Source organism: Odocoileus virginianus, chromosome 9 (assembly GCF_023699985.2).
Source record: "Odocoileus virginianus isolate 20LAN1187 ecotype Illinois chromosome 9, Ovbor_1.2, whole genome shotgun sequence".
NCBI classification, from domain to species: Eukaryota; Metazoa; Chordata; class Mammalia; order Artiodactyla; family Cervidae; genus Odocoileus; species Odocoileus virginianus.
In genome coordinates this window covers 70757887-70772555 of record NC_069682.1, presented here as the reverse complement: position 1 = coordinate 70772555, position 14669 = coordinate 70757887, and the positions used below count along the sequence as shown (strand labels likewise).

General features: G+C 45.9%; 1 protein-coding gene and 1 non-coding gene across 19 annotated transcripts in view; both read left to right on the top strand.

The window, feature by feature from the left end:
* ZMYND8 (zinc finger MYND-type containing 8) overlaps positions 1 to 14669 on the top strand; it is a 116951-nt gene that overhangs the window by 70265 nt on the left and 32017 nt on the right. For all 18 annotated transcript variants that reach the window (XM_070472733.1, XM_020887238.2, XM_020887235.2 and 15 more), the window contains one exon: positions 7361 to 7501. In XM_070472733.1, coding sequence (XP_070328834.1) covers positions 7361 to 7501 — 141 coding nt within the window. The remainder of the gene's footprint in view (positions 1 to 7360; positions 7502 to 14669) is intronic.
* LOC139036863 (small nucleolar RNA SNORA79) lies at positions 12235 to 12382 on the top strand. The gene has a single exon (XR_011489725.1). It is a non-coding gene; the product is annotated as a small nucleolar RNA SNORA79 (small nucleolar RNA).

The window sequence follows — 14669 nt, the reverse complement described above, 5'->3', positions numbered from 1 at the left end:
AACCTTGTATTCTGAATGGGCTCCCCTGGTGGCTCAGATGGTAAAGAATCTGCCTGCAATGTGGGATACCCTAGTTCAACCCCTGGGTTGGAAAGATACCCTGGAGAAGGGAATGGCTTCCCACTCTGGTATTCTTGCCTGGAGAATTCAGTAGACAGAGGAGCCTGGTGAACCACAGCCCATGGGGCCCCAAAGAGTGGGACACAACAGAGCGACTAAAGCTGAACCAAGAAAAACAAAACTGTTCTGAATGATTTTCCATGTTAGTAAGTAACCATTCAGAACAGCATTTCCGTCCTATACTAGACCATCCAGTGATTCTGTGCTATGTGGGTCCTTTGTACAAGCCACCAAGAGTGGTGGCGCAAGATGCCAGCAGCCCTTTGCATATATAGGTTGCTTCCAAAGTTCTGTAAGTAGAGAAGCTGAGGTGTGAATCATTAACTCCTCCACCGCTACCCCACCCAGAGTGCTGGGGTGCGTGGGAGGAAAGGGCCCTTTTTTTCTAATTTAATTCTACAACTTGTGTTTCATGTAGTCAAAAGGGCACTTAGCACAGACCGGGGGTTTTGTAAATGTAGATAATAAATGATGTGTTTTAGCCGGCACTCGTGAATTGTACATCAAAGTAGATTATCTGATTAAATTATTTGTGACTTCAAAGGCAATTAGGTCTTCCTTTGGGCAAGATTTATGGCTTTATAAAAGGATTGGCATCCATTTGAAGGCATAATTGAAACGAGCATTTCCAAATGTCTTTCTGCTTTTGAAAATGTCTAGAGTGATTTAAAGCAGGGTTTCTCAACCCCAGCACTACTGACATTTTGGGCCGGGTGGCTCTGTGTGGTGGGGCTCCTGTGCCCTGCGGCATCCCTGACCTCCACCTATTTGATGCCAGTCCACACCCCTGCCCTCTGTTACCATGGTCAGATCATCTCCAGACATTGTCATACATCCCCTATGGGAGGGGCATGGTCCCCTCTCCAGTACTCATTGGGAATCATAGATTTAGCTACCATGCTTTTGACTTTCAACACCGATAAAACTTTGCTCAGCCTTCAGGTTTGAATCTCTTCAATGTTTATATTCCCCCTGAATATAAAATACTCCTTTGAAATTTTAACTCCTTTGAAATTTTAACATTATAGAATAAATAGTCCATTATTTCCATCCTGAGAGGTGACAGCTACTGAGAATCGGATGGTCCTTCAGATTTTTAATGTGTATAATCACGTTGATGATGACAATAATAAAAATTATTTTTGTATGTGTGATAGAATGGGATCATACTGAACTTTTTGCTTCTTTCAACTTGGCAATGTGTCTTTGACATCATGCACTTATTGGGCTTCTCTGGTGGATCAGTGGTAAAGAATCTGCCTGCCAATGCAGGAGACACTGGTTTGATCCCTGGGTCAGGAAGATCCCCTGGAGAAGGAAATGGCAACCCACTCCAGTATCCTTTGCCTGGGAAATCCCGTGGACAGAGGACTCTGGAGGGCTACAGTCCATGGGGTTGAAAAGAGTTGGACACGACTTAGTGATTAAACATCAGCAACAGTTCTCATTATCAACAGGAGGTAGATTTTATGAAATCATACTAATGCAGATGTTTTAAACAGATACGTAAACTTGTTTTCTTAATGTCAACTATATATAAATATATATAGAGAGAGAGGGAGAGAGAGAGAGACCTTGCTCACTTTCTAACCCCCAGTGCTGAAGATGTTTTGGCCACCTTAGTATTTTACATGTTTCTCTAGATGGTCATGAATAAAAGTCTTCAAGAACATATCTATTGAATGTTACTGGAATCACACAGAATTCCTCTCACTTCATTACATTTTTTATATTAACAAATATATTTTTGCACCCGTTTTAATGCTTTCCCCCCCAACAAAACCACAGTAAAAGCATTTTAAAAAGAGCAAAATGGTCCATAATCTAAATGCCTCTAGTTGACTTTTAAAAAAAAACGATGAAACGACTAAATGCACATGGTTAGAATTAAAACAACAAAATGAAACCCAGGCAATATTAGAGCAGGTGAGAAAGGTATACAAGAAAAGCTAAAGGGTTTTTTTTTTTTTTGTAACCCTTGAATTCTGGGCTCCAGTTTTTCTTCAAAGTTTCTATGGCTATAGAATGTGCTACTAGGAAAAAAAAAGTATGCATTCATTTAAGGATGTGGGACTGCTTTTGGAAAGTATTTGCACATATGGGGGCATTTCTGTACACTTGATTTTAACCTCTCTCTCTTTTTTCCACACTTTTTTCTTTTTTGGCTGTACTGTGTGACTTGTGGTCCCACCCAGGCCCTTGGCAATGAAAACGCAGAGTCTTCACCACTGGGCTGCCAGGGAATTCCTTGTATGCCTTGTATGTTTCATTTTTATTTTTTTAAATATTTGTTTATTTGACTGCATCAGATTTTAGTTGCAGCATGCTAGATCTTCAGTCTTTGTTGTGGCATGTGGGATTTTTTTTTTTTTTTTTAATTGCCATATGCAAACTCTTAGTTGAGGCATGTGGGATCTAGTACCCTGACGTGGGATCTAGTACCCTGTCCAGGGATCAAACTCAGGCCCCCTGCCTTGGGAGCAGAGAGTCCTTGAAGGCCCAAGGTGTTATTTTTTGTAACAAGTGTACCATGCAGATGAACAGGCTGTAGGATAGAACCTATAAATAGACAGACTGTATCTGTTTATCTCCGTGCCTCTTTAGCTGAGTTTACCGTTTATTTATATCCAAGTCAAGTTTCTCTCTAAATGTGCTTCTTAAGCTTTTGTATTTTTTCTGTGGGCTACTTATCCACGTTTCTCCCTTGGATGCTTAATCACTCAGAATGCCTTCAGTAGCTGCAGAATATCGAGGAGATGGTGTACATTGGCACCTTTGTATGGGAGAGGTTTCATTTTGATTGTCATTATCATTTCTTTATTGCTTATTGTGACCACAGTCATGAGAAGAGAAATAGAGACCTGATTCTTCAATTAATCATCTCACATATTGACTCATTCTGTCGTCTCAGGCACCTGGCAGTGTCAGAGGCCGGCAAGGAGCCTGCACTTGTGGAGCTGGTATTCTCAAGGCAAAAGGGCCTCCAGGGCCACCTTAGGTGGGACCAGCAGGGAGGGCTTCAAGGAGGTGGTGTTGGCCCCAAATATAGACGACTGCCAGCCAGTATGGTCTGAGTGGGAGTGGTGGGTAGGGGGGAGGGTTTCTTTCCTGGGAAATTCCAAGTGTAAAGGTTTGAGGTAGGAGCAGACTTGATCTTGGAGGGGCTAAGCACAAGAGGCTACAAGAGGCTGGAGATTCCAGAAAGAGACGAGGAAAGGTCGTTGGCTTTCATGCTGGCAGGCAGGACATCCCTGGATGTTCTCTTTCCTTGTTTTAGGGGCCTCATAGCTGCTAGGTGGAGGTGCCCCTGGAGAGGGGTGCTGTGGCAGGTGGTTGGGGGAACCAGTGGGAAACTTTTCAGGGTCTCTGTGGAAATGGTAGGTAAGGGCAGTGTTTCCCAACCATTTTTTAAATTTCCTTTGATTATCACTCCCTAAGGAGCCTTTTTTGACACTTCCTTCCTAATTGTCCTCCCATGAATTTTTTGAAGTAGAGGTGAGAGTCACATAACAGAAGATTGATCATTTCAAAGCCAACAATTCAACGGTATTTAGTGCAGTCACAACATTGTGTGATATTGTGCAGTCACCACTGTTAACTTGATCCAAAACTTCTCTGTCACTGCAGAATCAAATCCTGTATCTACCAAGCCACCCCTCCTCATCCCTCTGGCTCCCCCGCCCCATCCTTCTCTCAACCCACCCCTGCCAGCCACCAGACTCCATTCTGTTTGTATGAATGTGCCCATTCCGGACATTTCATTTCAGTGAAATCCTGTGAAACGTGACCTTTGTGTCTGGCTCCTCTCACTTCATCTGATGTTTTCAAAGTCTCCCACGCTGGAGCAGGTGTCCGAGCTTCATTCCTTTGCTCCATGGCTTGTCTGTCTCTTGATGGATATTTCGGTTGTTTCTGTCTTTGGGCTGTGGTGAATAGGGCTGCCTAGAGGCGTCGTTTGAGTGCAAGTCTTCAGTTCTTTGGGCTCTATATCTAAGAGTGGACCCTTATGAAATTTGAAAGTATTGTATGTCCCATGACATACTGTATATGGGCTTTATATACATAAAAAGTAAGATTTTTTTTCAGCTCAGCCCCTAAGATCTATTTTTTGGGTGCCACATTACCCCTGTTCAGAATTCATGGACTAGGGTGATAACCCTGGAGATAGGGGTGGAGATAAGTGGGGAGATTTGGCTATATTTTCGAAGTGGTGTGCAGAGGCCTCGCTGAAGGGTTGGGTGAGGCATGGTTTAGACATGTTTATTAAACCTTCAATACTTAAGTTTTATTAACAAAGGAAACTAGGTGAAATTAAAGGCTCATTTTTCCAGTTACTATTTTTTAACTTCATGAGTATACACACACTCACACACTTATAAAACTAATGACTTTCCCTGTGTTCTTGGTAAATTCCCTGCAGCAGGCCTTCAGTGGGGGAGAGCTCTGCTAGACCGCCTGCCAGCTGCTGCTTCTTACTTTTGTAACTTGATCTGTTAAGAAGGGAAATATGGACTCTACTTGCTTGAGTTCTCCGTGTGACCCCACACTTTTGCAGGCTTTTCGTTCCTTTGGGGTTAGAGTTCCTTGTCAGCCTTGCCTGCAGCCACAAACAGAACTTCTGGAGGGCGCTAAGAGCCTCCCTGGAGACCTGCTCCCTCATTTACTTAAGGGAATACAACTAAAAAGGCCCTGGCTTTAATCCTTGTGGAGGGGACACACTACCCTGATATTTTCATCCACTGCTCATCTCTTTTGGAAACAGAACGTACATGTATGAGTAAGAATAATTTAAAAGTCCTAATGCTGAAGATTTTGTTGTTACTACTTACATCTTTTGAAATGGCTTTATCTTTCTTTATTCTTACTTCTTTGTGTGACAAGCATTTCTGCTTGTTAGAGTGCTGCAGTTAGAGGACAAGTGGGAATCAAGGCCATCATTTGAGAGGATGTTGTCTGCCAGGTGCTGGAGCAGGGCATTTAATCCTTCCAGTGAAACTGATTATAGTTTATATTTTTAAACAACTTAAATTCTCAAGATAATGTCAAATGTTTATTGAGCACTTGCTAAGCACCAGTTGGCATGTATTTGCTTATCTCATTCCAGCCTCCTCACCTTATTTGCAAATGAGGTAAAGGTTTCCTGGAGACATACCTCCTTCATCCCTGTGTGGATTTATCAACCTCAGCACTGTTAACATTTGAGGCCAAAGATAATTATTTGTTCTGGGTGGGTGGGGAGTGCTATGCATCATAGGATGTTTAGCAGCAGCCCTGGTCTCTACCTACTAGATTCCAGAGCACCGCCCTCCCCAGCTGTGACAAACAAAAATGTTTATAAACACTGCCCACTGCACCTTGGAGGGCAGAGTCGCTCCTGGCTGAGAGTCACAGGTTAGATGCTTGAAATCAAAACCCTAGAGGTTAATGGGGAAATAATATGACACTAATAGCACATGATAATATAGTAATTAAGAGAGATCAGGCATTGTTTAGATAATTGATGAATTTATTTGTTCCTTATAGTTGATGAGTTAGGTGCTTTTTTTGTTGCTTTTTTAGTGACTTAGAAAAAACTTTATTTGGCTGCGCCAGCTCTTAGTTGCATCACTCAGGATCTTTTAATTGTGGAATGTAGGATCTTTGGTTGCAGGATGAGAACTCTTAGTTGTGGAATGTGGAATCTAGTTCCCTGACCAGGGATCGAACCCAGGCCCCCTGCATTGGGAGCATGGAGGCTTAGCCACTGGACCACCATGGAAGTCCCCAAGTTGGGTACTTTGATCAGTCCTTCGGTATTAATATTATCAGTGTCCCTCCTTGTAGCTCTCAGGAAAGGAGATTCAGAGACATTAAGTCACTTGCCCAAAGTCACACAGTATGTCAGCCGCAGAGCTGGGATTTGAACCTTGCTTCTGACTCCTGATCTGTGCTTGGATCCATTGCTCCCTTCGTCTAGAGTCTTTCCCACTCTGTTGTGCTAAAAACAGCATTGGCAGGTCTTGGCTCTGGAGCTGAGGCTGGCTCATGTAGGTTGACCGGCTGAACTTGGTGTAGAGTTAAATCCGTTAAATCCTCAGTCTGAGGATCCCTGTTTGGCAGATGAGGAAACGAAGGCAAGAACCCACCAGCGTGTCTAAGCACGTTTGAAGTCCCTGGGATGTCTCAATTCTAAACCCATCACCAGCCACAGCTTTCTTGAGGTTTCTTGTGTGTCTGAGGGGATGCACAATCATTTGGTTGCCTGTCACACGTTGTCTGTTTGTTTTTTAATGTTTGTTTATTTATTTCGGCTGCACTGAGTCTTAGTTGTAGCACTCAGGATCTTTAGTTGCAGCACATGGGATCTAGCGCCCTGACCGGGGATAGAACCTGGGCCCCCTGTACTGGGAGCGCAGAGTCTTAGCCACTGGACCACCAGTGAAGTCCCTGTCACATGTTTATACCAACAAGACCGCCCAGTAATATAGAGCCATTGCCGTAAACGGGAGGTGTCTCAGCGATCCTTGGCAGGTCCCAGTTGGCCCATCCAAACGCTTTGTTTTGTTAATGGTTTGGCTTTTGTCCTGCTTCCCACCACCCAGTGGATAGCGCTCAGGGGAGCAGTAAGTAGGGAATTTTAACTTCTTTTTAGAAGACTCGGGCACAGGTATGACTCTGTCCTATAAACGTTTGAAACCCAATAAGGAGGCTGATAATTGACCAGCCACTCCCTCACTCCATCTGGTGTGGAGTTGGCTTCGTTCAGCATCGCAGGACCTTTGAAGTGGGAAGCCCACGAGCCCCCAGTGGGTCGAGCTGGCCCCTGGCAGGTGCAGTGACTGCGCACGGCCCCTGCGTCTCCCACAAACGGATGACATGCCATTTGTAAGCCTGGCTCTGGTCTCTGCATCTGGACTGTGGTGGGGGCTGGTTTAATCGCTCTTTATTTTGAGATTTACACCCGTGAATGGGCCAAACCAATTTCAGTGGCAGCTTAGCCGATTTGTCTTAGAGCTTTGTGTTTAATAGAATGACTGGGGTGGCCTTTTTCCTTCGTGGCTTTAACGGTTTAACATTGGGTTAAAGCTCTTTGCTCGAAATAAATGGCCAGCCCTTCCCGCTCCAACCCCTCTGTGGTGCTCTGGGGGTCTGGTTGAAATCAAATACACTTTCTGTACTCTCTTCTCTACCCTACACCTACAAGCTTTATATGTTCCTTTATTTGTAAATCTGTCTTTTAACAAGTAACCTGCTTTTTCAGCTTCCCCAGCTTCCACCAAGACAGGACAAGCAGGGAGTTTATCCGGCAGCCCGAAACCTTTCTCTCCGCAAGTGTCAACGCCAGTCACCACGAAGACAGACAAGACGTCCACCACGGGCAGCATCCTGAATCTGAACCTGGGTCAGTTGAAATTTTGGGAAGCTCCTTTCTGTGGCAGCTGTGTATATTTCTGCAAGTTATAATGTCCTCTTTTGTGTGTGGTTCTTTTTTTTTTAAGACTGGTATTTTTATTTTATTTGTTTTTGACTATGTGGGATCCTAGTTCCCTGACCAGAGGTTGAATCTTTGCCCCCTGCATTAGAAGCATGGAGTCTTAACCACTGGACCACCAGGGAAGTCCCCGTGGGTGGTTCTTGAACCACTCTTTTCTCTGTGCAAGATATTGAAAAGGTATAGTGGATGGAGATAAACAGAGATCAATAGAAGGAACTGGCACAGCATTGCTTGGGACTTGTTGAAATGCAAGACTGTTTTATTTTGAAATACTTTAGGCCAGTGTTTACCACCTTACTTGCCCTTGACCACAGTAACCCAGTTCTTACATGTGTAAATATGTATATTTAAAGTTACATGTATACACATAGTATCTATTGTTTTATGAATCAGTATTTACTTTCTTTTAAAAAACTTACTGAGTCTCAGTAGATTCTTTCAAAAGCGTTATCTCAGACCAAAATCTTTAACAAAACTTGGCACCAGGAATGCTAAACACTCAACTATGAAGTTCTTTTATTAATTCATTCCATCATGAGCCCGGATTTTGATTGAGCATCTATTATGTGCTGTGCACTGTTTTTGGCCTGGGGCAGAGAGTGGTGAGTGAGGGCCTTGCTCTCTTGTGGAGTTAGGTTCTAGAGAGGGAGAAATAATAATCAAACTGAAAAAACCAAGACAGGTCATGTCACCATGGAAGGTAAAAAGCGTTCCTTTGATAAGGAGAGAGCTGGGCAGGATGGCGGGGGGCGGGGAGCAAGAGGCAGTGGTTAGGAAAAGCCTCTGGGGAGGTGATATCCTGTCAAGGGGCAAGGGGGTCAGTTACAAGAAAAGCTAATCATGCCCAGATTAGGAGGAAGAACATTCTAGAAGGAAGAGGAATGTCAAGGCCTTAGGATCAGTCTGAACTTGGTGTGTTGTAGGAATGGTAAGGGAGCCCAGTGACATAACCCAGTGGGTGAAGGGGAGGAGGTGAGGCGTTGAGGTCAGAGAACGCAGTGACCTTGTGGACCTTGGGGGGGGCCATCTGAGCAGAGGAGTGATGTGACCGGGCATTTTAGAAGGGCCTCTCTGAGTGCTGTGTTGGGAATTAGCCTGTGTCAGCCATTCTTCACCAGCGACAGCTCCCCTGTCATCCCAGGGGACACTGGCAATGTCTGGAGACATTTTCAGTTATTGCAGCTCGCTGGGGAGGCTGTAGCTACCAGTATCTAGAGCAGGCCCCGCAACAGAGAGTTGCTGGATTGTGCCTGGTTTGACAGATTTGGTTACAGCAGGAGAAACAGGAGCCAAGGGCTCAGTTTTCGGTTTCGTAAGTTTGAGATGCCTGCTAGATTCCTAGGTGGAGAGGATGTGAGGGCAGGTGGAGGCCTGAATCAGGCTGGGTCAGGGCAGAATGTGTATTTCTGAGAATATTGATTTATTCATGGGATTGGATTCCGAGCAGTAGGTCTCATAACTTGGGGGAAGTGGGGAAGGAGAGATGCTGCTGGCATGCGATTGCCCACCGGGGATGCTGCTAAACTCTGCGGTGCACAGAACAGTCCCCACGACAGAGAGTTATCCAGCTGCGACGGCGGCAGTGCTGAGGTTCAGAGACCGTGGCCCATAGCATAAAGAGAGTGAGAGGCCTGAGCCACTTGCACATTGTTGTTTAGTGGCCCAGTCATGTCTGACTCTCTGCAACCACATGGACCATAGCCCCCCAGGCTCCTCTGTCCATGGGATTTTTCCAGGCAAAAACACTGGAGTGGGTTGCCATTTCTTTCTCCAGGGGATCTTCCCGACCCAGGGGTTGAACCTGTGTCTCCTGCTTTGGCATGTGGGTTCTTTGCCATCAGGGTAGCCCATTTGTGCAGGTAGACCTTAGGAAAAGTGAGCAGAGGAGACTGAGAAAGGAGCAGGAGACAAACAGAAAGCAACACTCGGGGTGTGTTATCCAGAGGCCTTGAATATGCCAGGTTTTAGGGAGGGAGGGGAAGCCACCTGAATGCTCCAGCCTGAATCTACAGGCTCTGGTGGTCAGTGCCCTCTGGGCTCATCTTGTCCTGAGATGCCATTTTCGGATGGAGGAACTGAGGCCTGGAGAGGGGGTCCTGGGGACCGGGATTGCAGAGGCAGAGGTGGCGGGGCTGGGGCATGTCTCTGTCCCCACGGAGGCGGAGGCTGTGTTCACCCCCATCACCTGTTTGTGTCACCCAGAAGTGATGGGACAGGCTGGGCAGTGGCTTGAGGGGCTCCCGCTCAGGTTGGCCAGCAGGAACTCCTTATTTGAACCCACGAGGACCCATCTGCCGCCGCCGCGCCACCCCCCCCCCCTTGCCACCCCCTGGGATCACTCCTGTTCTCAGCAGTGTGGTTTGCTTTCTCACACTCTCCTCCACACCCTCAAAAAGAAAGCTGTATGGAGGCGTTCTCATGGTCACCCTTCCTAATCGCCAGTCTTGCATGGCAGGACTAGCTCCTTCCCTAATCGAGGCTGTCCTTGGGCATCTGTGCACTGCTCTGAGTCAGGCGGCGGGAAAGAAAGGTTTTCTTCTGGCGTGTGTATCAGTGGTGGGCACGGCGGAGTCCCAGGCTCTCTTTGCAGAAGCCCCCTGCCAGCTCCTTCCATTCCTGGGACATAGGCTTCATGTCAGTGGAAACAAAAGCATTGGCAATGTTGGCAGTTTATGGGCTGGAATTTCAGTTACCCCATGCCAAGAGGATCAGGTAGGACTGGTGAAAAGTGCTGTGAATGGGTAGAAAAATCAGAAAGTGGAGGGAAATAATAATTCTCATGGCACTTGATGTCTGGCATCCACATAACTACTTTGAGCAGAGAGAAGTGAGACAGAGTGCCAGGGATAATAATGACATTATTCTATCTAACAAAATAGTGTTTCATTAAGAAGCAAAACAAAACCCAAAACTAGAAAATGCAAAATTATAGAGATGGCAAAAAAAGATCTGTTATTGCCTGGAGTGGGGGAGGGTTTGGCTATACATCACAAAGGGATTCTTTGCTAGATGGAATTGTTCTGCATTCTGGTGGTTACTTGCATCTGCACAGGTGTTAAAATTCGTGTATTCTCCAAAAAGTGAATTTTACTCTCTGTATGTGAAAACTATTAAAGAATATACAGTGACCTTCAAGGTAAGGTAATAGCCCCATTGCACAGAGAAATAAAGTTACCTACTCAGGATCACACATGGTTTGTGGTTGAGTTTGGCCTTTAGATTTGGGCCTGTCTGCCATGTAGCTCGTGTTTTTAACCAAGACACGTGAACGGCAGGGCTGCAGGACAGGGCGTATTTTCACTTTCATGGGCTCTCACTGCTTAGTGCTGTAGGGTTTGTTGGCCCAGCTGTAGGGGTCAGGGATCAGGTGAGGATTTGGATGGCAGTGGAATGAAGCAAAAAGTGCTGTTTTCAAGGAAGCAGCGCCCACCCATTGAACTTGTGCTGTTCAACCCTGAACTTTCAAGAAAAACAGAAATCCAGGTTTTTAATGTGAGCTCTTCTAGGTTTTAAAAGTTGACCATCAGTTTCATTAAAAACCTCTTTTTGGGGATTTCCTGGAGGTTCAGTGTCTAGGACTGTGCTTTCACTACCAAGGGTAAGGGTTTGATCCCTGCTCAGGGAACTAAAATCCCTCAAGCAAATTAAAATAGATAAACAAGGAAGTAAGTAAATAAATAAACAAACCCACCCATCTCTCTTTAGACCAAAGAAACAAGTACAGCCAGAAATACAGCCAGCCCACTGGTTGAGGACCAGTTGGATACTCTTATGATTTATTTTCCGGCATGACGGGGGGAAGGCCCTGCTTGTTGACACCCTGGGCCTCACTTGCTGTCTTGGGCTCCTTCTCTCTGCTCTAAAATAAGGAGCCAAGTTAGGTGGATGGTTCTGGCTCCTTCTGTGCCTCTCCGGCAGTTAATGAGTCCTGAATAGGAATGCGTTTGTGGCATGGTGGTGGGATGGGGGTGGGGTGGGAGGTGTTTCTTCCCTTCGCCTCGGCCCCTTTTCGCTTTCTCTGGGAATCTTCTCTCCTCCTGTCTCATGCACGGTGTTTGCTTTGGGCTCAACAAACTCAGCAGTTCGTCATACTGTTAGTGACAAAATGTGCCTCGATGCCCTGTCAGAGATGCCAATGATGGAATGTCCTCAGACCCGAAAACTTTCCTCTATTTTATTCTTCCACCATTGCTCACCAGCAGAAAGCAAGACTTTGGATGCCAGGCATTCTTTGAGGATGTGGATGCAGGGCTGGGTACCCCGGCTTTCCAGATGTTGTCTTGATTTATTTTAAGAGTGAATGAGGTGAGGAAGATCTCTGCTTTACTGATTGATAAGAGCATCTGCCCAGGTGTCTTGTCTAAAGACATTGTTCCTTTGAAGGAGCCATTATCTTGTGCCTCCTGAAAGACCATTCTTTATAGTCTGCCTGTGTCTTTTGCATGAAGGAGTTTTTTTTTTTTTTAGCTTAAAAAGAAGTGGTTATATTTTTGTTTTAAAACTTTTTTTGAGGGGGTGGGCATGACTCATGGCATGCAGGATCTTAGTTCCTGGATCAGAGATGGAACCTGTGCCCCCTGCAGTGAAAGCTTGGTCTTAACCACTGACCACCAAGGAAGTGCCCTTAAAACACTTTGTTATGATGACTGTTCCTCCTGTGGCTGGAGCTTTAGGTAGTGGGATTGTAGTCCGTCATATGTCTAGGCTGGCTTGTCTTCTCTCAGGACACTACAGGGATGGCTTGGGTGTTCGTCAGTATGTTCTGATTTTTTGCGGAATCACACAATTGAAGAAAAAAAAATTGTTGAAAATTGTTGCAAAAAATTGTTGAAAAAAAAAAGTAATGAATGCACACGGGAACAGATACTCAGAGTACGATTCCATGGCCTGTAACCCGCCAGGCTCTTCTGTCCATGGAATTCTTCTTAAGGCGAGAATACTGGCGTGGATTGCCATTCCCTTCTCCAAGTCAAAGTACAGAAAGACGATTAATGAAGAGGCAGGCTATACCTGTCACCTCTGATCACCTGTTCCTCTAACTCTTTATCCTCCCCCCACCTCCCGCCAAAAAAGAGAGTGACCAGTGTTGGCTCCGTTTTTTTGGTCCACCCTCTGTCCGTGTCGGCTCTATTTGGTCTCCTTGGAGAGCTCTTTTAGACATCAGTCTGGTTGATCTGGTCCCCATTTAGCAACGCTGAGACACTTTTGGAGCAGGGAGTCGGGGCGGGGGCGCTGCATTGTGTGTCTCATGTGGGGTCTTAGTCCCCTGACCCGGGATCAAACCTGTGCTCCCTACGGTGGAAGGTGGAGTCCTAACCCCTGGACCCCTTTCTACTGCCCCAGCGGGGGGCGTGAGTGCTACTGCCATCTAGCGGGTGGAGGTCAGGGTTGCTGTCGAACTTTCTGCAGGGCCAGAACCCCGCCTGGCCCCCCACCCCCACCCCGCTAGGCTCACGTGCCCGAGAACACGTATATTAGTATCTGCATTTCCTCCTCTTCTGCCCCACACCAGCGCTCATGTCCTTGACTGACTACTTTCCTTTTCATTAAACAGATGGGCTTTCCATACCACCACACAGAGAGCTATGCTGCTGTTATTTTAGAGGCTGTATTTTATTCCCTTTAAAGGTGAACAGTAACTTATTCATCAACGCACTTTAGGTATTGAGTAGATCTCCATTTTTGCTGTTGGAAACAGCTGTGATGAAGACCCTTCTGCCCAGGTGGGAGTGAATCCACAGGATACGTTCCTAGAAGTGGAGCTGCGGGTCAGAGGCCTCGAGCTGCTGACATTTGGAAAGATATTGCCAGATTGCCCTCTGAAGGGTGGTTCTGATTTATGCTCCCTCCAGCGATGTGTGGATCGTGCCTTTTTTCTCTAGCGTAGGTGTTTTTTTTTTTTTTTCCAAATCCCTGGTTTCCATTTATAGCCTAAGCTGTCTTCCTACCAGCTGAGAAGTTCAAAATGTTGACAGCCAGGGTGGATTCTGCAGATATTCCTGATATAGAAGGGCAGAAGTAGAAGGAGTCCTGATAAGCTTCTTGGAGCTAAATGAGAAAGAGAAGCTCATCTTTTCTCCCTGTGGAGGACAGTTGAGTCCACACACAGCTGAAATTTTGAGAAAGAAAATTACATCTGGCTTAACTCCTGAAGGTCCGTTCTCAGGGACCCTGGAGCAGCCCCCTCCTTCGCTTTTGGTGGTTTCTCCTTAGAATAAACATCAGAATAGCTCACTGACTCAGTGGTTTTGTGAAAAGACGTGCTTTATCTTTTCATTCCTCCTGCTTATGAATATTCAGTTTTTAGGCTAAATTTAGAGATTGCCCTTATGTAGACACACAGAGGAGGCAGCGTGCCCTTTCGGCTTCCCAGGTGGCACTGTGGTAAAGACTCTGCCTGTCAGTTCGGATTCCTGGGTTAGGAAGATCCCCTGGAGAAGGAAATGGCAGTCCATTCCAGTATTCCTGCCTGGGAAATCTCATGGACAGAGGAGCCTGGTGGGCTGCAGTCCATGGGGTTGCAAAGAATTAAGACATGACAGCACACACGCAAAAACAAACAAGAAAACAACACAGTGTAGACACACACAGGTACGCCTCTGCCCTTCGATATCGGGAATATCTAACCCACCCTGGCCGTCAACATACTTGCTCATACGTGCTCATACTTGATTATTCTCATGACGTGTAGGTCTGTTTGTATGAACCCCAACGTTTCACACAGGGTGCACAAGGTTTAAGGCTAATCATGAGGCATTTTCTTTACTCACAGACAACATTGGTCCAATACAGGGGCTTACAGTCTTACCTGCCAATTGTAAACACCTGGGGAACCTCTATATGGCCAATGCTCAGGCCTTCCCCAGGCTGGTGAATTCCGTCTCTGGGGGTGGGGCCAAGTAGTCAGGGTTTTTTTTTTTTTTTTTAAAAGCTCTGGACTGGACAGGGAGCAATTTCAATTGTGCAGCAATTGTGCAGCACAGTTTCCAACCTGTGGACCAAATCTGGCCCCCAACTTGTTTTTGTAAATAAAGTTTTATTGAAATGCAGCCACACTCCTTTAACACATTATTTT